Source organism: Hyperolius riggenbachi, chromosome 2 (assembly GCF_040937935.1).
Source record: "Hyperolius riggenbachi isolate aHypRig1 chromosome 2, aHypRig1.pri, whole genome shotgun sequence".
NCBI lineage: Eukaryota > Metazoa > Chordata > Amphibia > Anura > Hyperoliidae > Hyperolius > Hyperolius riggenbachi.
In genome coordinates this window covers 56,499,802-56,526,595 of record NC_090647.1, presented here as the reverse complement: position 1 = coordinate 56,526,595, position 26,794 = coordinate 56,499,802, and the positions used below count along the sequence as shown (strand labels likewise).

The window sequence follows — 26,794 nt, the reverse complement described above, 5'->3', positions numbered from 1 at the left end:
AGTAACTTTACCATATGTTGCGCTGTTTGCTTTGTCTGACATTATACCTGATATAAAATAAAGCCTTCCTTCCTGAAGTATAGTTGCTTTTTATAGCCTCAGTTAGATGAAGCTATGTTATCTGGAGAATATATGGCTGATTTGGCCTGTTACAGTAATGACTTCTCATTCATTTTAATGCTCACATAGAAAAAAATGATGCAAAAACATTAACAGGGTTATATGGAGCTCAGCATTGCATGTCAGTGTCAGACCCTCCAATCACTAATCTGTGTGTGTTGAGAGCTTCCTGCTCATACAAGCGTGCCTGCGCTCCATTACCGGCAATGCCAGTAACCATACTCTTCTATTAGGATATACTGATTGTATGGAGCTGTAAGAGGAAATTACTGTGTAAAGTTTTTAGTCAATTAGAAATATACATACAAATTGATGGATGGGGAAGCTACAATTGTAAAGATGTAAATGTTGAACTCGCATGCAGTGCTGCTCGGATACCCCTTTTCAAAATCCGTATCCGATTCGATCCGGGTCGGATATCTGATTTCAAAATGTTCCAATCCGAATCGGATATTCAACCCTAGTATCCGGGATATCCGGGCAAATTCAGATATCCGGATAGAAAAAACGGAAGTGGCCTTTAAATTGCTTTTAAAATGTTTCTTAGGATATATGAGGCATGTAGCATCATTATTTTGTAAAGGGGAACACTAATTGATGATGTGGGGACTTAAAGTCCCCCCCCCAAAAAAAAAATGGCTGTCATTTAACATTAGGCCTACATTGTGTCCAAAGTCCAACCGCACAACTGGGACATGACAGTTTTCAGCCAAGACACCACCAAAACATTATGCAGCAATTGTGTTTTGGGCTAAATATAGGTGGTATCAGTGGCCTGTGGCACCCTGGCCTGGCGGTGGGAGCTGCATAGGCAGCAGGAGCAGGGCAAAGCAGCAGGTGTAATGTATGCCGGACTTGCCACGTGTCACGTGTCACTTGGCAAGTGCTACGTGACACGTTCCAAGTGCCAAATGACACTTAGCAAGTGCCACGTGGCAAGTGGCAAGTGCCATGTGGCAAGTGCCACGTGACAAGTGACACGTGACACATGGCAAGTGCCACGTGGCAAGTGCCAAGTGACACGTGCCACGTGACATGTGCCAAGTGACAGTCAGACAGCAGAGGAGAAGACACTTGTGCACACTAACTGTCACACTGCCACTGCTCACAGCACAGCAGTTCTGTAGAAAGCTAACACAGTAGTATTACTACTCTAACAACTACTAGCAATGACTGCAGTACTACAGTACTAACTACACAATACCACAGTAATCCTATCCCCTAATCCCTAACCTAACCTATACCTAAGTCTAACAGCTGGCCAGCAGGCAGTAGCTGGCCTGGTCTGTGCACAGCACACACACAGACACATAGCAGCTGCCTGCAGCACACACTCTGACTGTCACACAAATGACATCAAGCTAAATAATTATTTATCAATAGCGTAGTGATAGTGAAGGGGTTAATCACTGGAACAGCTTTCGGTTTATCACTGCTAGGCCAGCAGCACTGGAGCACACACTCTGACTGTCATACAATGACATCAATCAAGCTAATTAACGTTTTAACAATAGTGTAGTGATAGTAGTGACGGGGTTAATCCTAGAGATGGCCCAGCCTTGGAGAACTCATGGAGAAGCACATGATCAGTTTGATCAGCTGATAGATTTGTAAGGCTCTGATTTGCTGGTCATAATCATGTGTTAAACCAGGAAGTCATCACAGCAAATCAGAGGCGTACAAATCTATCAGCTGATCAAACTGATCATGTGCTTCTGCATGAGTTCTCCAAGGCTGGGCCATCTCTATCACTGAATAGCTTTAGGTTTATAACTGTGTACAGCTCTTGCTAGGCCACCAGCACTGGAGCATGTCTCTCAGTGAGCATTCAGCAAGCTAAGATGATATGTCTCATCATGGCAGCCCTCCTTATTATACGGGGGGGCTGGCCAGTGTTCCTTTCTGTGATTGGGTGCCAGGGTTTAGGCTGGGAGCCCTCTGATTGGCTCCATGAGGTCAGGTGGGGCTGGCCAGGGTTCCCCTCTGTGATTGGTTGCTAGGGCTTCTGCTGGGAGCTCTCTGATTGGCTCCAGGACATCATCTCCTTAGCTACAGTATTTCGGATCCGGATATCCGCGGAAATCCGCGTTATGCGCCCAAATATCCTTCTCTCCTTTCTCTGCTCCCTCCTCTAATCTCGGCTCCCCTCCTCTTCTCTCCTTTCCTCTTCTCCCCTCTTCTTCTCTCCTTTCTCTGCTCCCTCCTCTAATCTCTGCTCCCCTGCTCTTCTCTCCTTTCCTCTTCTCCCCTCTTCTTCTCTCCTTTCTCTGCTCCCTCCTCTAATCTCGGCTTCCCTCCTCTTCTCTCCTTTCCTCTTCTCCCCTCTTCTTCTCTCCATTCTCTGCTCCCTCCTCTAATCTCTGCTCCCCTGCTCTTCTCTCCTTTCCTCTTCTCCTCTCTCCTTCTCTCCTTTCTCTGCTCCCTCCTCTAATCTCTGCTCCCCTGCTCTTCTCTCCTTTCCTCTTCTCCCCTCTTTTTCTCTCCTTTCCTCCCCTGCAGGGCCGGGCCAAGGCAGAGGAGAGAGAGGCTCCAGCCTCAGGGCGCAGCGTAGGAGGGGGCACACAACTCACTCAGCTATCATTCCCCTACTGTGTTTGAAGCAGAGAGGAATAAGAAAAGGGGATACATGGCAGTGACTGCAAGCCAGATAACTAGAGATTAATGTGTGTGTGTGTGGGGGGGGGGGGGGGTTGGAGGCCTTGGGGTGCCTTTTATTCTAAAAGCGCTCAGAGTGTGGTGGGTGGGGTGGGTGGGTTGGACGGAGGGGGCACACTTTGGTGTCTCAGCCTCTGGGTGCTGAAGGACCTTGTCCCGGCTCTGCTCCCCTGCTTTTCTCTCCTTGCCTCCACTCCCCTTCTCTTCTCTCGGCCTATTCACCTTTCCTCTGCCCTCCTATTCTCCCCTCCTATTCGCCTTTCCTCTGTTCCCATGCTCCTCTCTCCTTTCCTCTGCTCCCCTGCTCTTCTCTCCTTTCCTCTGCTCCCCTGCTCTTCTCTCCTTTCCTCTGCTCCCCTCCTCTTCTCTCCTTTACTCTGCTCCTCTTCTCTCCTTTCCTCTGCTCTTCTCTTCTTCTCTCCTTTCTTCTGCTTCCCTCCTTATCACTCCTTTCCTCTGCTTCCCTCCTCTTCACTCCTTTTCTCTGCTTCCCTTCTCTTCACTCCTTTCCTATCCTTCTCTTCCCTCCTTTCCTCTGCTCTTCTCTTCTTCCCTCCTTTCCTCTGCTCTTCTCTTCTTCCCTCCTTTCCTCTGCTCTTCTCTTCTTCCCTCCTTTCCTCTGCTCTCCTCTTCTTCCCTCCTTTTCCTCTGCTACCCTCTTCTTCTCTCCTTTCCTCTACTACCCTCTTCTTCTCTCCTTTCCTCTGGGCTCCTCTTCTTCTCTCCCCTTTTCCCCTCCCCTCCTCTCTTCTGCTTTCCTCTACTTCTCTCCTCTTCTTCTCTCCTTTGCTCCACTCCCCTCCCCTTCTCTCCATTCCGCTGCTTTCCTCCACTTCACTCCTTTATTCTGCTCCCCTCCTCTCCTCTGCTCCCCTACTCTTCACTCCTTTCTTCTGCTGCCCTCCTCTTCTCTCCTTTCCTCTGCTCCCCTCCTCTCTCTCCTTTCCTCTGCTCCCTCTTCTCTCGCATACATATGAAATAGGCGCCGGTAGACTTGGGCGCAGGATACAGTCAGTATATAGCTGATCCTGCTTCTGCACAAGTCTGGGCCGTATTAATTACTATTCCCCCTCCAGGCCGCCATGGATAGTGGAGGAATGAAATAATTCGACTTCCAGTGATTGATGGAGGCCGATTTATTTTATTTTTTAAGAAACTTCAGCTCTGTCTTCTGACGGAGCCGAAGTTACTCACTGAGCGCCGCTATAGACTGATTCCCATTACAGTCTATGGCGGCGCTGGCTGTGCCCAAATCTAGCAGCCCTGAAAAGCACTGCTCCGTCCTCTCTCTCCTTTCCTCTGCTCCCCTCCTCTCTCTCTCCTTTCCTCTGCTCCCCTCCTCTCTCTCCTTTCCTCTGCTCCCCTCCTATTCACTCCTTTCCTCTGCTCCCCTCCTCTTCTCTCCTTTCCTCTGCTCCCCTCCTCTCTCTCCTTTCCTCTGCTCCCCTCCTCTCTCTCCTTTCCTCTGCTCCCCTCCTCTCTCTCCTTTTCTCTGCTCCCCTCCTCTCTCTCTCCTTTCCTCTGCTCCCCTCCTCTCTCTCCTTTCCTCTGCTCCCCTCCTCTCTCTCTCCTTTCCTCTGCTCCCCTCCTCTCTCTCTCCTGTCCTCTGCTCCCCTCCTATCCACTCCTTTTCTCTGCTCTCCTCCTCCTCTCTCTGTTCCTCTGCTGCCCTCCCCTTCTCTCTGTTCTTCTGCTGCTCTCCCCTTCTCTCATTTCCTCTGCTCCCCTCCTCTTCTCTCCTTTCCTCTGCTCCCCTCCTCTCTCTCCTTTCCTCTGCTCCCCTCCTCTCTCTCTCCTTTCCTCTGCTCCCCTCCTCTCTCTCCTTTCCTCTGCTCCCCTCCTCTTCTCTCCTTTTCTCTGCTGCCCTCTTCTTCTCTCCTTTCCTCTGCTCCCCTTTTCTTCTCTCCTTTCCTCTGCTCCCCTCTTCTTCTCTCCTTTCCTCTGCTCCCCTCTTCTCTCCTTTCCTCTGCTCCCCTCTTCTTCTCTCCTTTCCTCTGCTCCCCTCCTCTTCTTCTCTCCTTTCCTCTGCTCCCCTCCTCTTCTCTCCTTTTCTCTGCTGCCCTCCTCTTTTCTCCTTTCCTCTGCTCCCCTCCTATTCACTTCTTTTCTCTGCTGCCCTCCCCTTCTCTCTGTTCCACTGCTGCTCTCCCCTTCTCTAATTTCCTCTGCTCCCCTCCTCTTCTCTCCTTTCCTCTGCTCCCCTCCTCTTCTCTCCTTTCCTCTGCTTCCCTCCTCTTCTCTCCTTTCCTCTGCTCCCCTCCTATTCACTCCTTTTCTCTGCTCTCCTCCTCTTCTCTCTGTTCCTCTGCTGCCCTCCCCTTCTCTCTGTTCTTCTGCTGCTCTCCCCTTCTCTCATTTCCTCTGCTCCCCTCCTCTTCTCTCCTTTCCTCTGCTCCCCTCCTCTCTCTCCTTTCCTCTGCTCCCCTCCTCTCTCTCCTTTCCTCTGCTCCCCTCCTCTCTCTCCTTTTCTCTGCTCCCCTCCTCTCTCTCTCCTTTCCTCTGCTCCCCTCCTCTATCTCCTTTCCTCTGCTCCCCTCCTCTCTCTCTCCTTTTCTCTGCTCTCCTCCTCCTCTCTCTGTTCCTCTGCTGCCCTCCCCTTCTCTCTGTTCTTCTGCTGCTCTCCCCTTCTCTCATTTCCTCTGCTCCCCTCCTCTTCTTTCCTTTCCTCTGCTTCCCTCCTCTCTCTCTTTTCCTCTGCTCCCCTCCTATCTCTCTCCTTTCCTCTGCTCCCCTCCTCTCTCTCTCCTTTCCTCTGCTCCCCTCCTCTCTCTCTCCTTTCCTCTGCTCCCCTCCTCTTCTCTCCTTTTCTCTGTTGCCCTCTTCTTCTCTCCTTTCCTCTGCTCCCCTCTTCTTCTCTCCTTTCCTCTGCTCCCCTCTTCTTCTCTCCTTTCCTCTGCTCCCCTCTTCTCTCCTTTCCTCTGCTCCCCTCTTCTTCTCTCCTTTCCTCTGCTCCCCTCCTCTTCTTCTCTCCTTTCCTCTGCTCTCCTCCTCTTCTCTCCTTTTCTCTGCTGCCCTCCTCTTCTCTCCTTTCCTCTGCTCCCCTCCTATTCACTTCTTTTCTCTGCTGCCCTCCCCTTCTCTCTGTTCCTCTGCTGCTCTCCCCTTCTCTCATTTCCTCTGCTCCCCTCCTCTTCTCTCCTTTCCTCTGCTCCCCTCCTCTTCTCTCCTTTCCTCTGCTCCCCTCCTCTTCTCTCCTTTCCTCTGCTCCCCTCCTCTCTCTCCTGTCCTCTGCTCCCCCCCCCCCCCCCTTTCACTCCTTTCCTCTTCTCCCTTCTTCTTCTCTCTGTTCCTCTGCTGCCCTCCTCTTCTCTCCCACCCCTTGCTTGCATCCTGATTTGGAAAGGTGGTGAGTTATGCCTCCTCTCTCAGAAGACAGCATGGTTAGGTTGCACTCAGATCGGAGAAGAGACCAACGTAGGGCTGGTAATGTGACTGACTGACTGCCACTCTCTTCTTAAAACTTAGAGTAAGTTGGATAATTTTTTACTACTGAAACTTATCTTCTGTGACTAGAGAAAGTAACAAACAAAAATGACATAATCCATAGTTGGTTCAACATGCGGGATGTAATTAAAGGAAATGTAGCATTTTCCCGGGCTTGTTTGCGTGACGGAAGACTGAATAACATCAAGTCTCCAGGGAGATGTTTAATAGGATGTTGTTTTTGTATATATATTATGCTCCATAAACGTATACAGCGGGTGGCACAGACGATGTAAACATGCTGTAGTAGCTGGACTCAAGGGCGGACCTATGCCTGATGGGGCCCACCGGCAAAACTTTTAGGGCAGCTACCTTCCTCCTACATTCAGAACCGCCTCTTACCCCTGTGCCCAATGGGTAGAAGGGGCCACCCTCACCAGGGTCCCCCTCCTATGCACCCCTGGCACTGCCAACCAGAACAGTGTGGCAGCAGCAACAGGACTTACCTCTTTCCTGTGGGGTCTCTCTGGAGCTCCTGCTTCAGCCACTTGGTGTCACTGTCCTCTTTGCTCTCTGCAATTCTGACCAAGAGGAATACAGAGAGGACAGTGGCACCTAGTGGCTGCAGCAGGAACACCAAAAAGACCCCTTGTCATGGAAGGACTTAAAGGGATACTGTAGGGGGGTCGGGGAAAAATGAGCTGAACTTACCCGGGGCTTCTAATGGTCCCCCGCAGACATCCTGTGTTGGCGCAGCCACTCCCCAATGCTCCGGCCCTGCCTCCGGTTCACTTCTGGAATTTCTGACTTTAAAGTCAGAAAACCACTGCGCCTGCATTGCCGTGTCCTCGCTCCCGCTGATGTCACCAGGAGTGTACTGTGCAGACACAGAACATACTGGGCCTGCGATGTGCGCTCTTGATGACATCAGCGGGATCGAGGACACGGCAACGCAGGCGCAGTGGTTTTCTGACTTTAAAGTCAGAAATTCCAGAAGTGAACCGGAGGCGGGGCCGGAGCATTGGGGAGTGGCTGCGTGGGCACAGGATGTCTGCGGGGAACCATTAGAAGCCCCGGGTAAGTTCAGCTCATTTTCCCCCGACCCCCCTACAGTATCCCTTTAAGCTTTGTCATTGCTACTGCGCTGATCTATGGGTGTCAGAGCCAGGGGATTATAGGAGGGGGGCCTTAGTTGAGGAAGAAAGAAGTCCAGGCCCCTCCTCCCGCTGTCCCTTGCCCCTCCCATGATCGTGGGGACGGCTCCCTTGTAGTTACACCAGTGGTTGGACTAAATGGATAAACTTCCAATTTATACCTGAGTTACCCATAGCTGGGAAAACACATTTCTCTTAAATGCACTAACGTCAATGAGAAAACCACTTTTTTCAAGAATTTGCGTATCTTGTGAAAATCCCTATACAGTATAATCTTGTTATAGTAAACTCTGATATTGTAAACATTTGGGTATAGTAAATATCCAAGTCTCGACCAAGCCCCATTATAAGTATATGGGAGTAACACCTAGCATTGCAAATCCTGATAAAGTAGAACATCTGCTATAGTAAACCTCTATTTTTGGCCCTGTGGTCAGTGGTTGGGTTGGTAGCCACTTGTAGCCTTCTCGCTATCTGCACACTACTCGGGGCCTCTGTGGCTTAACTGAAAAGCACCTGCCGGTGAGGCCTATGCTGTCCTATCCTGTATAAGCCGCTGCCAGATTAGCCCTTGTTCATACTGCAAGAGTTTTTTTAGCTCTAGGGATTTGAAAAGTTCTCGCTAATGCAATGCTTTGGGTGATTTTATAAAATCACATTGCTCAAGAGAGAACAAACTCATCGCATTACATTAGCAAGAGCTTTTAAAATCACAAGCACTTAGAAAAAGCTCTTGCAGGGTGAACAAGCCCTTTTACTGACTGAGGGAATTGCCTGTCATCTGTGACTTGCTTGTGCATGGCTGCAATGATACAGTATCATCCAGGCTGTACAGAAATGTCAACAGAGGAGCACAATATTGTATCTGCATTAACTGGGGATTATTGCATGCAAATCTCTGCATATTGAGCACTTTTTTACATTAAAATGGAAAAAATGACTGTATTTTTTGGACTATAAGACTCAGGGCTGGGACGACACAGAGGCCCGAGAGGCTCCGGCCTATGAGCGGCAGGTCATCAGGTCAGGATGGGGCGCTTTCAATGGCATTCCAATCCCCAAGCAGTCTAGAAAGAAAAAGTTTTTTCCTCCACCATCCTGAGAGACACAGCTAAGGGAGCGAAGATAAAAAGCTCTTTGCACAGTAGTTCTGAAAGACTGCAACGGATAAGGAGTCATACATAGTTTAGATTAATAAGATTGGTAGACAGTTCCTTTGTTTGTTTTTTTAACTCTTCTTCGCTGACTTCTGTCAGTGATGTCATCCAGCTGCTCCCCCAGGAAGCCGCCCAGTCACGCATGGCTGGCTGATGGAGAATGGAATTCTAACGGGGAAGGTGAAAGGTATGTGTGGTGTGTGTGTATGTGAGAGAGTGCAGCAGTCAGGGAGACAGGCTGTAAAGGCTTCTGTACTTCTTCTTACCCCCCTCCACTCCCAGTACTGAAAAGGACCTGAACTTACAGAAATGACACTGCAGTGTCCTAATGCTGCCATGCTAGAGTAAAGGCAGCCATACATCTAGCGATGATGGGCATATTTCACCAAGAGACGAAGCTCTCTCTAATCCAATCTGATTAGAGAGAGATCTGTCAGGTGCCCATACACCTCAGACCGATTTCCCATCGATTTTAGCATGACATCTCTTGGAAATCAGAGGAGTCCCCTGCTCCTGCAGCATCCGCCGCCACCCCCTAGTGTATAAATGTGCCACCAGTGTGTATTTATACATAACCTGTCCTCCTGTGTTGTCCACCCTGCGGTGCCCATACGTCTTCCGCTCCTCCATTTGCACTTCACACGCCGCTGGCATTTAGCACACGTGACATCACACATGCGTCACACACTATATGCTGGTGGCATGTAAACCACAAATGGAACAGGAAGAAGCTGAAGGTGGATGGGCACCGTGTGGTAAACGACACAGGACAGGAAATGTATAAATGCACACATGGGGCCACATTTATACACTTGGGGGAACAGCGCCAGAGGTTTTGTCGCATCCATCACTCGCACCACTTTACAAAGTACATAGTCACGTCACTGACTGCCCTCTGATGAGCACACGTTCTATTCTCTGCCATAGTCATAATCTAATCTTCTACCATATAATTATTGTGTATTTATATAGCACTGACATCTCCTGCAGAACTTTACAGAGTACATAGTCATGTCACTGACTGTCCTTTAGAGGAGCTCACAATCTAATTCCTAATTTCCTACCACAGTGATAGGCTAGCCTAATGTCCTACCATATTATAGAGTACATAGTCATGTCAATGACTGTCCTCAGAGGAGCTCACAATCGAATTATACCATAGTCATAGACTAGTCTAATGTCCTACCATATTATTATTATTGTGTATTTATATAGCACTGCCATCTTCTGCAGCACTTTACAGAGTACATAGTCATGTCACTGACTGTCCTCAGAGGAGCTCACAATCTAATCCCTGCCATAGTCATAGACTAATATTTTCACTATAGGATTGTTTGGGGGGAAACCAGTTGACTTATTAGTATGTTTTGAAGATGTCGAATATGAAGTCTCTGATTGAAATCTGGGGGAACTTATATCTGGCTTCCTATATTGGGGGAACCTATACCTGGAGTGATACTGGGGGCCCCTATACCTGTACCTTACTACCTAACCAGGGGGCTACCTTAAACTCATAGCAACAAAAAGACTTCAAGTGATCTCCACTACTGATGATTACTGTATGCGTGCCAAATGCAGTCCTGTGGAGCAGCTCGCTATATACACCACCCTGTAAAGAGGCACAATAACTGAGATGTGGCCAATGGGGGGGGGGGGGGGGGGTGCACTTGGGCAGCTCAGCCTCTGTTGGTGGTAGACCTTGTCCCGGCCCTGTAAGACTCACCTTTTCTCCCCCAAAAGTGGGGAAAAAATGTCACTGCGTCTTATAATCCAAATGCAGGGAGTTCCTAACTTGTGAACGTCTGCCAATACGAACCTCCAACCCAGCGCAATGTCAGGGACTTATAAAGGAACAGTTTTATTCTTTAAATCACACCCGTACAAAATTCTGACCGTACACCGACGATCGTTTCGGGGCCCTTTTGTCAAGGCTAAGACAGACATACATACATGTGTATGAATGGGACAACAAAGAATAACACTGCCCCTGCCTAAGTCTTTGTGCGGATCCGTACTTTACTGTTTGGATTTCGATTGACGGGGATCCTGCACCAGCAACCGCTGGAAAAAGGTGTGTGTGCAGTTTTATTCTTCTTCTTCACACAGTAAACTGTCGGCAGTGATACAATGCGCACCACCAGAAACAGGCCTTCAGGGAACATGCAGTGTTCCCTGTCTGGCCACCGGCCAAGCAGGAAGTGTTGCACGATTGCCGTCACTTCTTGCTTCGGGTATGCGGAAACGTATTGTTATAATACGCTTCCGCGCATGCAAGCCGCGATGTCACGACGTTTAAAGAAAACCTGTAACTTTAAAAACCTCCCGTGGGAGGTACTCACCTGGGGTGGGGGAAGCCTCCGGATCCTATTGAGGCTCCCCCTGTCCTCCTCGGTCCCACGGCGGCGGTGATAAAGCTGAGAACACTGAGGAGAGATCCCGAGGTGAGGGGGGGGGGGAGGACTGTCCCCCCTCCCTGCTGATGTGTGGCCAAGCTCTCCCCTTATGCTGTGTGTCCCCTCCTATCCCCCAAAACGTCCCTGAGGGGGGCCCCATCCAAATTTTGCGGGGGTGCCCGGTAATTTCTAGTTACGCCCCTGGGGGAGGGCGATGTAAAACTTGCACTGGGGCCCTTAGTTCCTTAACTACACCACTGTCTGCATCCCCTATAAATAACTGTGCCACTGATCTATGGCAATATCTGTGTTTGGAGTGAAACTTTAAAGGGCGGTTTCTGTTACGGAAGTTATTTTCAGCTGACATGATGTTGTCTGTGTTTTCCCTGCAGGTGCTGTTAGTTCAGCACTTTGTAATTAACGTCCATTACTTTTTGCTCTCGTCTGCCAGGGCCCGATGTTGTTGTTGTTTTCTGTGGCAGTGAGGTCAGCACGATGTAGCTGACATTACGCGGTGACACCGTGACATTTGGATCACCACCAGACTGTTATTTGAAAATGGCACAGAGTTGTTACAGGAATTACTGGATTTCTTCCAGACTAGTCACTTAACACTTGAAGGCCCTGACACTGTAAAGTGCCCACGCAATCTAGAATGACCTTCTCTCCACTTTTACAAGGTAATCTACCAACAATATTGCTAGAGAAGGAGGAATCCGGACTTTGCTAGCCCCAAGTCTTTATTGAAGTAGAACTAAACTATTCTCAACTAAAATGGACCTGTAGGATGAAAACACATATTAAAGGGAACCTAAACTGAGAGGGATATGGAGGTTTCCTTTTAAACAATCTTTACCACCCTAGGCCACTGTCAGAGGCGCGTATCGTGTTCTTAAGACTGCACTGTGTGTACTCCTGTTAATTATTGCCTGAGGAAGCCGGAATGTACCCGTGAAACACGTTGTGAATATACCCTGGAGTGTACTAATAAATCTACTTTTGTTTTTTGAATACACAGCTTGTTGTGTCTGCTTACAGGAGGTAAGTCCACCAACTCCCTCCAAAGCATTTTTAAACTTTTTAACAATTGATTTTATCCTTTTGGCGCCTCTGTTATCCATTACACTAGAATGCCAGTTGCCTGGCTGTCCTGCTGCTGTCTTTGTAACTTTATCGTCTACATGATTTCAGCTCGGCTGGAACAAAATCTTCCCAGCTCTGATCATGATGTAAAGGTCAGAGAACGACTAAATGAAGAATATTCTAAATGCAATATTGAAATTCCAGATGCGACAATTGTTGAATTTAATAAAACTCATCACATATATGAACGTTCTGTGCAGAATAATAAGTGGATTCAGGGAAGTAATTAAAATTACCAAATTAATTCCTTGTTGTTTATTAAAGATAACTGTCTAATGCCAAAGGTGCTGTGTATAGTTTCCCCGGGACTCGAAATACCTTCAACACACAACGTTCATCTCCAGTGCATTATAAAGGAGGGCAATTAATTCCCTTTACTGAGAGCGTTACTGGGAATATCATCAAACTCCTCACGTTGGGAAGTAACAGCTCTTCAATGAGGCATATCATTACTTGTACAACTCGTTATCGACCCAAAGTGCGGCACAGATGGCGGCCGGCATAAAACACCTGCCTGTTACCAGCGTGGGAAACTGGGTGCTTATTCTAGAAAATGGAGTTTTTGTTTAATATTGTTATGTTTTGCAAATTCACCCCTGTAGACCAGAAAAGGATTAAGCTGAATTGTGGTCCTAGACTAGACAAGATAGCAGTTTTTACCCACTGCTGATGGTCGCCTGACTTTTTTAGTAAGTTCTGGTGGGGGCTAGCATCCACCATGCCCCAAGATTCTTGGAGCTGCCTATGTTTGCAATGTGGTTGATCTCTGCTGTAGACTGTCCGTTCTGCACACAAGCGGACGCTGGTAGGCATCAGCGCTCTAACAGTGCAATATGGGGTTATCAAGGAGCAGAGGTATAACCAGTGGTGTATCTAGAAGCGTGCAGGCATGGCTTGTGCCAGGGGCACCATGCCTGCAACCCCCTCTCTCGTGCTGAACTGCAATACTGGGGGATGCCTCTCACTATCTATACTGGGGAGGCTCCTTATATTGGTGGACACTCTTAATAGCTATTCTGAGAGGACATCTCCCACTACTTATACTGGGGCGCACTTATACCAAGGTACACCTCTCATTACCGATACTAGTGGGGTACTTATACTGTGGGGCGGGACACCTCTCACTCCCTATGCTAAAGGGGTCTTTTTATACAGGGGAGACACCTCTAGCAACCTATACTTGGAAACTGGGGGCTACTTATACTGGGTGGACTGTCTTTGGCTACCTATACTAGGGTACTACCTGTGGGTACTTATACTGGGGGGCTAACGCTAGGAACCTATACTATGGGAGAAGGAGGCAATTTCAGTGTTTGACATAGGCGCTATATTACCCAGATATGCCCCTGGGCATAACTACAGGTCATGGAGCCCCCCCCCCCCCCATTCACCCCCAGCAAAGCTTTCAAGAGTCCCTCCAAAGCTTCCCACCCCTTCCCTCATTGTTACCCCCATAGCCAGGAGGTCCATCTGCCGGTAACTGTATGTCAAGTGTGGACAACCTGGCAACTTGTCATTATGTTTGAATGATTATTTGAGTGCGAGTACGCAAAGGGTTAAAGTGTACCCGAGCCAAAGTTCAGGTATAAAGTGGGATATTTACCTAAAGAGAGGGGCCTCAGGATCCTATTAAGCCTTCCCTCACTGCTCTGATGCTCCCCTCGCTGAGCGCGGCTCCCCAGAAGATTGGCGACAGGGCATTGTCGGGGCGCCCCTCCTCTCCCATCAGCGCGGCCACGCCCACATATGCGAAGTAAGTCAGAGCCACTCGTGTACAAGCGGCTCCATGCAACTGCACATGCGCAGCTACTGGGGGGGCTGATGATGCAAGTTTGTGATACCGGTCGGGAAGGAGACGGGCGGCACCTATAGATCTTTTTCCATTATCTGGTTAACTCACACGCGCATCTTGACACCAGGGTTCCCTATACATGGACCCATATGTGTTTGTTTTTAGTCTATTTTATCCTATTTTAATTTAGTGATTTGTCATATTATTGTTTTGAAGAATAAAGCAGTCTGCACTTAAAGAGACACTGAAGCGAAAAAAAATTATGATATTATGATTTGTATGTGTAGTACAGCTAAGAAATAAAACATTAAGATCAGATACATCCGTGTAATTGTTTCCAGTACAGGAAGAGTTAAGAAACTCCAGTTGTTATCTCTATGCAAACAAGCCATTAAGCTCTCTGACTAAGGTCTCATACACACATCAGACCATAGTCTTTTGAAAATGAAAGATCACAGACCAAATTTACTCTATTCCATGTAGTATGAGAGCCATACCTACACAGTCTTTTCTATGGAGCTGAACTCCCCATAAGAAAAAAATCTTTGCAAGATGCTGCACACAAACATGCTGCACACACTCAAAAAATATGTAGCTGCAAAAGATCTGTTCCTGCCAAAAATCCATTCCTGCAAATTGCAATGATAGTCAATGAGATCTGCAGATCATCATACAGACATGATTTAACTGACATTCATCTGCAGATCAGATCCACCAGGATGGATTTTCAGATCTGCGGATGATTGCTTGATCTGCAGATGAATGTCAGTTAAATCATGTTTGTATGATGATCTGCAGATCTCATAGACTATCATTGCGATTTGCAGGAATGGATTTTTGGCAGGAACAGATCTTTTGCAGATACTGATCTTTTGTGTCTGTACAGCATCTGTGTGTGCAGCATCTTGCAAAGATTTTTTTCTGATGTGGAGTTCAGCTCCATAGAAAAGACTGTGTAGAGTATGGCTCTCATACTACATGAAGGGTGGTAAGATTGGTCTGTGATCTTTCATTTTCCAAAGACTATAGTCTGATGTGTGTATGAGCCTTAAGTTAGTGGTGGAGAGGGCTGTTATCTGACTTTTATTATCTCAACTGTTCCTGGACTATTTACTTTTCCTCTGCCAGAGGAGATGTCATTACTTCACAGACTGCTCTGAAAGACTCATTTTGAATGCAGAGTGTTGTGTAATCTGCACATATTATAGAATGATGCAATGTTAGAAAAAACACTATATACCTGAAAATAAAAGTATGAGAATATTTTCTTTGCTGCTAATCTTCTAGTAATTATTCATAGTACACAATCACTATATCATATTTTTTTTTTCGCTTCAGTGTCTCTTTAACACTGCCTTTGTTGCCTTTCATACATTGCTTGTTACCACCTGTGGAATTTCCTGGGAGTAACACTCTTTGATGATTACCAGTTACCACTGCCATGGGAAGTGCCTTGAGCCTATATACAACCTTTTAATGTGGGTTGTTAATATTTGATAAGCCTCATTTCCTATATTGGTGCTGGTGAACACGTGTGAGACAGCTTTGGACACCTTTTGGTGATTTGATATCATTCTTAATACTTTTTATGATTGTGGAGACCTGCGCTGTTTTACCATTGACATTACTTATTGTACTGTTCTCTCACAGCAGCGATCATTTTTAATTAGCTGTTGGCGCTGATTGTGTTTTACATTTATTTACTGTTTGATTGGCCATACACCCTTCAGCACCGTTAACACTGTACCCTTCAGCACTGTTAACACTGTATTAAATGTTACAATGCAGTAACTGAAAGTATATTAACCTTGGAGGAGCAGTGGAAAATAGTCTTTCAAGGGAACCTAAACTGAGAGGGGTGTGGATGTTTCCTTGTAAACAATACCAGTTGCCTGGCAGTCCTGCTGATCTGTTTGGCTGCAGCAGTGGCTAAATCACAGACCTGAAACAAGCATGCAGCTAATCCAGTCTGACTTTAGTCAGAGCACTTGATCTGCATGCTTGTTCAGGGGCTGTGGCTAAAAGTATCAGAGACACAGGATCAGCAGGAGAGTCAGGCAACTGGTATTATTTTAAAAGGAAAAAATCCATATCCTTCTCAGTTTAGGTTCCATTTAAGCACAGCTGAGCCCACAAACAGCTAAAGAAGTTGGCCTTCACCACTGTGAGCACTGCCGGCGATTTGTGCTGGTTGGTTGAGACTGCTGGTTAGCTGAGTTCCGGATAACCGAGACTGTACTGTATTACATTTTAAAATACAGTAGCTGAAAGTATATTAACCTTGGGGGAGCTGTGGAACCAAGTCTTTAAGCTCAGCAGAGTCCACAAACAGCCCAAGAAGTTGGCCTTCACCACTGTGAGTACTGCCGGCAATTTGTGCTGGTTGGTTGAGACCTCTGGTTAGCTGAGTTCTGGGTTAACCTGGACTCTGCTGTATCTATATTTCTTAACCCCCCCTCCTTCATTACTATTAAAATTGGACCTGAGGCCCTCTGCAAGTCATGTGGTCACCACAGTGAGAGGGGCCATGTCACTGGTGGTGGTGGTGGGATTTACTATGATCACATTTGCCAGAAATCATCGTTAGTGACTTTTAGCTTATCCATTGGCTGTTAGGAGGGTGTGGCTGCAATAGAGATGGCAGTCAGACCCATCCTGCTAAGTTGTGGCTGCATTACTGCGCTTTCTGTTTGAGTTTCGGTGTAGAGGAGAAGCCAAAGTCACAGTGCTGAGGAGAGGAGGCGAAAATGTGGAAAGCCACGTCAAGGAGCAGGACTCCTGTATTATGTTGCTCCGGGTACTTTGGAGTGTTTTCATGTAAAACCATAACATTTTTGCAAACATATTTTAAATGCATGTATGTATTTTGTATTTATTTCTTATAGTACCACTATTCTAAAATTGGAAATACATGTAAACACATACAAATAAAAAGTATGTAAAATAAGCAATAAATTACATTTCTCCTATGTTGCTGTCACTTATAGTAGTTAGTAGAAATCGGACAGAATTGACTTGGACTAGTCCATCTCTTCATGGGGGATTGTCAGTATTTAACCACTTCCACACCATGTTATTTTATGCTGATCTGTGCAGCGTGGGCTCTTCAGCCCGCAGCACAGATCAGCTAGCAGCCAGGGCGATCAGACTTCCCCCCTTTTTTCCCCACTAGGGGGATGTCCTGCTGGGGGGGTCTGATCGCCGCCGGCTGCTTGCGCTTGCGGGGGGGCTCTTCAAAGCCCCCCTCCGCAGCGCTTCCTGGCCTCCTTCCCCTCTCCCTCCCCCTGTGAGCAGCGCAGGACGGATTTCCGTCCTGCGCCTGATGGGATAGGCTTTAGCCTATCAGATGCCGGCGATCCCCGGCCAATCAGAGGCCGGGGATCGCCGATCTCCTCTACGGCGCTGCTGCGCAGCAGCGCCGTATACATGTAAACACCGGGGAAGATCTTCCCCGTGTGTTTACATTTACCCTGCGAGCCGCCGATCGGCTCGCAGGGTGTTCACGGAGACACCCTCCGGGAACTGACATGGAACGGCCACTCATACGAGCGGCCGTTTCCATGGTATACACTTCTGGATTCAGGGGCGTGTATATACGCTCCGAGAATCCGGAAGTGGTTAAATTATTCTTTACAAAAGCCTCCCCTGGAAAGGATCTGTACAAAGATGCAGGCCACTCCCCTGCACACTATTATGGCAGTTGGACTGATTCACTAAGTGCTTTTGAAAATACAGAAATCCCTGAGAATCCCCTATGAGAAGGTGGGCCAGTCCAAAACCTGTTGGTTCTACTACCTTCTGTAAGCGACAGCAACATAGGAGAAAAGTCATGTATAGAACATTTTACTCTGGGAGAAATGTACTTTTTATTTATGTGTTTTCATGTATTTTAAATTTTACAATGGTGACCCTTTAATAAATTTAAAAATATACTGAAGGTGACCTAGGGGCTTATATTTGAGTATGTAGAAAAATAATACATAGATCAACCCAATGCATGACTTGCATCATTTTTATTCATGATCCACCTCGTTCACTTCACTGTTTCATTTTATCATCATGTATGTTTTCCCCTCATTTGCACATGACCTTATGCAAAAGCAAAGCAATACAATCACGAAGTACATTAGGCAAGTGCTCTGTTTGCAAAGTGATTAGACACAGCAGCAGCAGCACAGCTGGCCTTTCCTGATGGATGGTGATGGTAGCACAGATGGTTCTCCAATCATCTTGATAAAGGTTACTAGGTTAGGGCTCTCTATGCAAAACCTTCCTGCCATATGTTACTAATACTCAGCTTTCAGTTTGTCAGTTACTGACCGGCCCATCCCAGCTGTTCTTTTCTTAGAGCAGACCTGATCTCAGGCTCAGTTTCTGGGAGCACTTTATGATTTCCAATGATCTTCAACCTAGAGGACTTTAGGCTCAGTAGGTTACATTGCTGAGAGGCTATAAATATTTTGGCATAGAATACATTCACGTGATGTGAAGAACAGGGCTGGGCCGAGGCAAAGGCGGGAGAGGCTCCAGCCTCAGGGCGCAGTGTAGGAGGCGCACACAACTCACTCAGCTATGATTCCTCTAATGTGTTTGAAGCAGAGATAAATAAGAAAAGGGGATACATGGCAGTGACTGCACGCCAGAAAACTAGAGATGTTGGGGGCCCTGGGGCACCTCTTAGTCTAATAGCAATTAGTGTGTGACAGCTGGGGTGGAAGGGATGGAGGGGCGCACTTTGGTGTCACAGTCTCAGCCTTGGGTGCTGGAGGACCTTGTCCCGGCTCTGGTGACGAATGCCTCATAAATAGGAACGTCATCTTTGCTGAGAACCCGTGGAAAAATCATTGGATCAAATAAACATAACAGGCAGTCCCTGGCATGGAAGGAGCCCACTTAGACATCTTGATGGAGATAAATGGTCACCCAACCGATACAATAGGCTCCACCGCCAAGATGTCTGTTTTTCCAGACTGAATGTTCAAGGACGATGGGAGGGTATGTGAGGCCAGCGACCTCTTGAAGCCTCTGTTTTCAGGCCAAGCCACCCTGTATGAAGGAAGGTTTGAAGGAAGCATGTCCTCCTGCTGGCTAGTCTGTTTTTTGCACATGTTGAGCAAGGCTTTCAACTCCGACCGGAAGTTGTCATTAAGCCAACAATATATGAATGGGTTGTAGCAGGTGCTACTCATGGCAAACCAATGGAACGCAAAGTAAACAGCATTGTTGGTATGAATTATTTGGCTGGAGAGAAGGACTACATAGCAGTTCAAAGGGAACCAGCAGACAGCAAAGAGCACCACCACCAACATTAACATCTTAATGGTCTTCTTCTTTTTCCTGCGAAGAGCAAAGTACTGCTCTGTGGTGACATCGCCTATGGCATTCCGAAGCCACAACCTTTTGGCCACAGTGGTGTAGGCCACAGAGATGATCAGCAGTGGAAGAACATAGAGCAAGATGAATGTGGCCAGATCCAGGTATTTCCAAAAGAGCTCAGAGGGTTCTGGGAAATCAGGGAGACATAAACTTCGGATGTTCTCCTCACTGAAAGAGAAACACTATTTATCTTGAGTCATAATTTCAGAAAGTTAATCATTATTAATACTGTCTATAGGCCAAAGAAGAGTTTACTTACAATGTAACAAGGATGTCTAATAGTCTATCATCATTAGAATGTATTTCTGGAAATCCTGATATTTTATTGCACAGATTGCATTATGAGAGTCCTTACATCTCCTTCCTTACCCTCTTGTGCCTGTAGATTTTATGTACACACTAGCTGATGGCCCCACATTGCCAGGGTATGTATTTGGCTGGTGTGGGCTCTGTCCACTTTTTATAATACTTACACAGAATTACTCCTTTACTCAATGACCGAGTTTGTGAGCTTTGGGGTCTTTGACATCAATAATTTGCATTGAAATGAAACAAATCTGATTACCTGTGGCTCCACCCCCTTTTTTGAATTTGAACCCCAGTCACCCAATGACCAACTGTACCAGGTTTGAGGCTTGTGCCATTAACAGTGCAAGAGTGGCAGCAATTCAATATTCCCCTTGGACCCAATAGATGAATTTTGATTGGATTTTATAGGCTCCACCCAGTTTTGTGAATATTAACCCCAGTCACCCAGTGACCAACTGAGCAAAGTTTGAGGACCCTGCCATTAGCAGTGTAAGAATTGCTGCAGTTTACATTTTCCAGTGAAATTTGTATTCTCCACCCACTGATGACCCAGCATTGCCCGGGTAAGTAATTGGCTGGTGTTGGCTTTTTCAAATCCTAACACACAATTACTCAGTTACTCAATGACCACGTTTGTGAGCTTTGAGGTCTTTGGTATCAATAATTTGCATTGAAATGAAACAAATCTGATTGGCTGTGTGGCTCAACTTCTTTTTCTGAATTTGAACCCCAGTCACCCAATGACTAACTGTACCAGGTTTGAGGCTTGTGCCATTAACAATGCAAGAATGGCAACAATTAAATATTCCCCTTGAAAATCAATAGGTGAATTTTGATTGGCTTTTGTAGGCTCCACCCACTTTTCTGAACATAAATCCTAGTCACCCAGTAACCAACTGTGCAGAGTTTGAGTACCCTGCTATTAACAGTGTAAGAATGGCTGCAGTTTATATTTTACCCAGTGAAATTTGTATTTGTCTCCGCCTACTGTTGACCCGGCGTTGCCCAGGAATGTATTTGGCTGGCGTTGGCTGCGGCCACTTTTTCTAATCCTAACACACAATTACTCAATGGCCAAGTTTGTGAGCTTTGCAGTCTTTGCGTCAATAATTTGCACTGAAATGAAACAAATCTCATTGGCTGTTTGTGGCTCCGCCCCCTTTTCTGAATTTGAACCCCAGTCAACAAATGACCAACTGTACCAGATTTGAGGCTTGTGCCATTAACAGTGCAAGAATGGCAGCAATTACATATTCCCCTTGAAAATCAATAGGTGAATTTTCATTGGCTTTTGTAGGCTCCACCTATTTTTCTGAATTTTAGTTCCAGTCACCCAGTGACCAACTGTGTCACGTTTGAGAACCCTGCCATTAACAGTGTAAGAATGGCTGCAGTTTACATTTTCCCAGTGAATTTTGTATTTGTCTCCACCCACTTTTTGGTTATGGGGATAAAAAGTATCCTATATGTTATTCCAGGTAATGTACTATGTGTGTTCCAAATTTATTCAAATCCGATCAGCCATTTTTGCGTGATTGAGTAACAAACATCCAAACATCCAAACTTTCCCATTTATTAGTAGGATATACATTCACAAATAACATTTTATATTGGGCGGTGTAGTGGATAGCACTCTCACCTTGCAGCACTGAGACCCTGAATCCCAGCTGGGGCACTATCTGCACGGAGTTTGTATGTTCACCCTCTCTCTTGCTGGTTTTATCTGGACGCTCTGGTTTACTCCCACATCCCAAAAACATACAGATAAGTTAATTGGCTTCCTCCTAAATTGACCCTACACTACAATGGACATTTGACTACGTTAGGGATTAGATTGTGAGCTCCTCTAAAGGACAGTCACATAACTACCGTATATACCCTGTAAAGTGCTGAAGAAGATGTCAGCGCTATATAAATACAAAATAAAAATAATAATAAACAGTCCTGGCAAGTGGTAGAAAGTTTGGAATATTCCATGTTTCATAATTTAGCTACGTTTTGATGAAATCATCAGGCGGGGATATTTTCAGTGGCAGAAAACTGTTTAGACCTTTTAACGTTTCAATCTTAATTTTGGTTTACTTACATGATGTGCCTATTTTGTTAGACACAGTGCGCTGGTTTAATACATGACTCCATTCCTAGGAGGAGTCTCATAGATCCACCTAGTGGACCAATAGGGAGCCCCAGAGGGAGCTATGAAGATGCTTTGCCAGGGCTCCAGTGTTCAGTAGTTTTATGCGCACTTTGCAAATTATCACGTAAAAAATATAAATTTTTTATATTTTCAAGTTAATTTTGTGAACATTTTCTCAAAAGCGAAGAAAGCATTTTCTATGCGAAAATGACTTTGGCAAAAATTTGCAAGCAACCTTGCAAGCGATGGTGCCAGGGGAGCCTGGCATGCAGCAGGCGCAGCTCGGAGTAGGTGAAAAGTTCTTGCCTCTGTTTGATGGGAAGCGTCAATTCCTGATGTGTGAAATAGGGATTTACCTAGGGGGAAAAGAGCTCGCTGGCCAATTACAGTGCCCAAGCGAGTTCTGTTATGCCAAGCCAGGTGATAGAACTGAATCAGGCAACAACCCTGTCGCTCAATTTTAGGACTTCCCAGCGCTTATCACTAGCAAGTTAAGGAATTTGATGGTGCCCCTTATTTTATTTGCTAGAGGTCAGGGGTGTAACAGTAGGGGATGCAGCCCCTGCACCCGTGGGGGGGCCTGGGGCCCGCTCAGAGCTGTTTTGGGGGACAGGAGGGGTCTCAGCATGAGGGGAAAGCAATGCCACACATCGGCGGCGAGGGGGGACAGCCCTCCTCCACCCCCCTCACCTCGGGCTCTCCCCTCAGCGTGCTCCCCTCCTGCATCAATCATTACCGGCAGCAGAGTGAGCAGGACACATACCTCCACCCACGTGCTGGAGGTTCCGATCTCTAAGTATCTGATGCTACTTCCTGTTTAAACAGGAAGTAGCATAAGGCACTTACAGATGGACCTCCGCAGTGAATGGAGGTATGTGTCCTGCCCGCTCAGCTGCCGGTGATGATTGATGCAGGAGGGGAGCGTGCTGAGGGGAGAGCCCGAGGTGAGGGAGGGGGGACTGTCCCCCCTCGCCGCCAATGTGTGGCATTGCTTTCCCCTCATGCTGCGACCCCTCCTGTCCCCCAAAACGGCCCTGAGCAGGGGGGGGCGGTGGACACCCACATTTTTGCAGGGGGGCCTGGTGATCTCTAGTTACGCCCATGGTAGAGGTGGATGGTAAAAGTGCATACAGGGCTGTGTTTTCATAGAAGCAGTTGTCCCGGTGTCCCCCCCCCCCCAACTTAACTGTGCTCCCTGGGGCCCCTGCAATGTCTTCGACAGAGTTGCATCTTGCCTGTTCTTGGAGGCGCATTTCTCTGTCAGACCGTGGCTCCATGGGTCTTCATCCACCCCTGGCTGCATCTTCTCTGTGACCCGCAGCATGTTACTACATAATAACATGCACCAGTTCGCCGGGCAGAGGCGCCCCTGTGAGGATGAAGACAGGAGTGCATGGAGCCACAGACTGACAGAGGAGCGCAACCGCCGAGAGAGGTGAGATGCTACTCCGCCAAAGACTCTGCATGGGCACAGTTCATTTGGTTGGCTCAGGGGCCCTGGGGGAGAATTTGGCTGCAACAAAGGGCCCCTGATGCCACTTTTTTGTGTGTGGGGGGGTATCTGTTTGGGGAGCTCCCAGGTTTATTTTGCCCTGGGGCCCCAGTGTTACTGGAACCAGTCCTGAGCGCATAGTCTTGCTGTTGATTAGCAATGGCTTACCTGTATTCAAAGGTGAAAAGTTTCTGGTAAATGGCGTGTGGCAAAGAGAAGCAGGTAGCCATAATCCAGATGATGGCGATGTAGGCCACGCCTTTCATTGTTGATATCCGTGGCTTTAGTGGATGCATGATGACCTGTAAAGTTATAAAGATGCCCAATTAAAATTGTCATTATGACATCACCAACCCAGGCGCGGAGCTAGGGGGGGTTGGGGTAGGTCAAGTGCCCCCGGGCGCCGGGTCCCTAAGGGCGCCCAGCTGAGCTGATTTTTTTTTTCTCTGCGGAGGGGAGCAGCGCAGAGAAGAGAAGAGGGAGAGCTATGCGGACGGTGGAGAAGGGGGCCATCTCCCCCCCTTCTCTCACCTTAGGGCTCTCCCTCCCTCCATCGCTGTCCCCTCCGTTATTGTCCGGGTGCTGGCGCAGCGGGCGGGACTCACCTCCGTCTCGCTCCAGCGCCGGCCGGAAGTTCGGGTCCCGCAGCCGCTGTTCTGGTCTGGACTAGACCAGAGTAGCGGCAGATCCATCCGCGCTGCGACGAGACGGAGGTAAGTTCCGCCTGCCGCTGCCAGCACCCGGACATTAATGGAGGGGACAGCGAGGGAGGGAGAGCAGCTCTCCCTCTTCTCTGCGCTGCTCCCCTCCTGCTGGGGAGGCAGGGAGGGGGACACCTGGCTACCTACTCTGGGCATATACCCCTGGCTACATCTACTGGGCATATATACCCCTGGCTACATCTACTGGGCATATATACCCCCTGGCTACATCTACTGGGCATATATACCCCTGGCTACATCTACTGGGCATATATACCCCTGGCTACATCTACTGGGCATATATACCCCTGGCTACATCTACTGGGCATATGTACCCCTGGCTACATATACTGGGCATATATACCCCCCTGGCTACATATACTGGGCATATATACCCCTGGCTACATATACTGGGCATATATACCCCTGGCTACATCTACTGGGCATATATACCCCCTGGCTACATCTACTGGGCATATATACCCCCTGGCTACATCTACTGGGCATATATACCCCCTGGCTACATCTACTGGGCATATATACCCCTGGCTACATCTACTGGGCATATATACCCCCTGGCTACATATACTGGGCATATATACCCCCTGGCTACATATACTGGGCATATATACCCCCTGGCTACATATACTGGGCATATATACCCCCTGGCTACATATACTGGGCATATATACCCCCTGGCTACATATACTGGGCATATATACCCCCTGGCTACATGGACTGGGCATATATACCCCCTGGCTACATATACTGGGCATATATACCCCTGGCTACATATACTGGGCATATATACCCCCTGGCTACATGGACTGGCCATATATACCCCCTGGCTACATATACTGGGCATATATACCCCTGGCTACATGGACTGGGCATATATACCCCCTGGCTACATGGACTGGGCATATATACCCCCTGGCTACATATACTGGGCATATATACCCCTGGCTACCTACTCTGGGCATATATACCCCTGGCTACATATACTGGGCATATATACCCCCTGGCTACATATACTGGGCATATATACCCCCTGGCTACATGGACTGGGCATATATACCCCTGGCTACATATACTGGGCATATATACCCCTGGCTACATATACTGGGCATATATACCCCTGGCTACATATACTGGGCATATATACCCCTGGCTACATATACTGGGCATATATACCCCTGGCTACATATACTGGGCACATATACCTCTGGCTACATATACTGGGCACACATATCCCTGCCTACATATACTGGGCACATATACCCCTGGCTACCTGTTCTGTGGACATCTCTACCCCTGGCTACCTGTTCTGGGGACATCTATACCGCTGGCCACCTATTCTGGGGACATCTATACCGCTGGCCACCTATTCTGGGGATATCTATACTGCTGGCCACCTATTCTGGGGACAACTATAGACCTGGGGCTACCTATTTTTGGGGAACCACGTCAGATTGAGTGTATTTTGGAGAACTGCTGCCAGGTGAGAGGTGTCTACCATATTAAGGGGGCATTCTACCTATTTATGTGAATGCTGTCTATTTATGTGACTCATGACTGCTGAATTTGTCTTGTTGGGGGCCTCATGGTTACTGAATTTGTCTTGTTGGGGGCCTCATGATTTGTTGGGGGCCTCAAGATCGCTGAATTTGTCTTGTTGGGGGCCTCATGATTGCTGAATTTGTCTTGTTGGGGGCCTCATGATTGCTAAATTTGTCTTGTTGGGGGCCTCATGATTGCTGAGTTGGTTATGTTGGGGGTCTCATGATTGCTGAATTTGTCTTGATGGGGGGGGGGGGGGGGGGGGCTCATGATTGCTGAATTTGTCTTGGAACATGCTGGAAGGTACATACTGAGGGAGGGTGGGTGAGCGTGAGCCTGCTAACCTCCATATACATTTGGCTCCACCCATAACCACGCCCACATTTATTATGTGACCACGCCCCTTTTTGGCGCGGCGCGCGTAGCAACCTTGACTTTGGGGGGCGCATTAATAGTCTTTGTCCCCGGGCGCTGAAAACCCTAGCTACGCCTCTGCACCAACCCCATGGTACATTTTCCATCAGAATATATAAAAACGTCATTACAGGGGAGGATGATAGAAGGTTCAGCTCCACAGCCTTGGTTGTCATGGCAGCAATAAAGATGGTCGGCCGCTATAGATCGACAAATATAATAGACAGCGTTGAAGTCCTGGTGGGATGTGGACCCTTTGCATCTTCCCTTCACATATAAGATATACGGTAACTATTTCCCAGGCTGTGGATCCTGTCGTTCCCAGAATTCCTTTCAGCACCCTACCCCAGGAATGGATTAAGATGAAATGAGGAACAGTTTTTGCCCACCGCTGATGGTCACCTGGCTTTTTTAGTAAGATTTGGTGCGGCTAGCATCCACCAGGCCCCTAGACTTTCTATAGGCCTTAGGCCCTAGGCATCGGGAGATGCATAAGTGACACAAATAGGAGTGGAAGTGATGCAATGTGACATGATAGTCGTATCGCATCCCTTCTGCCAGTGGAAAAGGGCCCTAAGTGAAAATTGAACATTTTTCCAACCCAACAGCATTCTTTAGTACATCCAAGTCAGGTTTGCTGACGCACATCTATGTTTCCTAAGGTTCTCCCGTGCTCTGCAGCTCTGTAAGGTAGAGTGACCAGACGTCCCGGATTGCCCGGGACACGTCCCGGATTCGGGGTCCGCTGTCCCAGGCTTAATGAGGTCCCGGGAAACGTCCCGCTTTCAGCAGCGGGACGTCCCGGCCTCGGGACTCTGGCCACTCTCTCCTCAATGAACTGGCAGCGGCGTCTATAGACGCCGTGCCAGTTCATTGCCCCGCTCCAGCCTCCTCTTCCGGTGTCTGTTTCCGACACCGGCAGGCGAGCAGGGCTACGGCAAGATGGCTGCCGAAGCCCTGTACTGGAG

At 47.8% G+C, this 26,794-nt stretch overlaps 2 protein-coding genes across 2 annotated transcripts in view; both read right to left on the bottom strand.

Moving 5' to 3' along the window:
- Window positions 1-3,274: 3,274 nt before the first annotated feature.
- LOC137544788 (octapeptide-repeat protein T2-like) lies at window positions 3,275-18,654 on the bottom strand. Its single transcript, XM_068265877.1, has 5 exons — window positions 18,572-18,654; window positions 6,705-6,779; window positions 4,445-4,856; window positions 4,239-4,286; window positions 3,275-3,436 (listed from the first exon to the last, which is right to left on the bottom strand). Exons 1-5 carry the CDS (start codon window positions 18,652-18,654, stop codon window positions 3,275-3,277), a joined length of 780 nt encoding a protein of 259 aa, XP_068121978.1.
- LOC137543822 (G-protein coupled receptor 83-like) overlaps window positions 17,866-26,794 on the bottom strand; it is a 43,493-nt gene continuing 34,564 nt past the window's right edge. The window contains exons 3-4 of the mRNA XM_068264906.1: window positions 23,320-23,453; window positions 17,866-19,381 (exon numbers count right to left, since the gene is read on the bottom strand). Of these exons, the coding sequence (XP_068121007.1) occupies window positions 18,757-19,381; window positions 23,320-23,453 (759 nt within the window). The 3' untranslated portion in view covers window positions 17,866-18,756. The remainder of the gene's footprint in view (window positions 19,382-23,319; window positions 23,454-26,794) is intronic.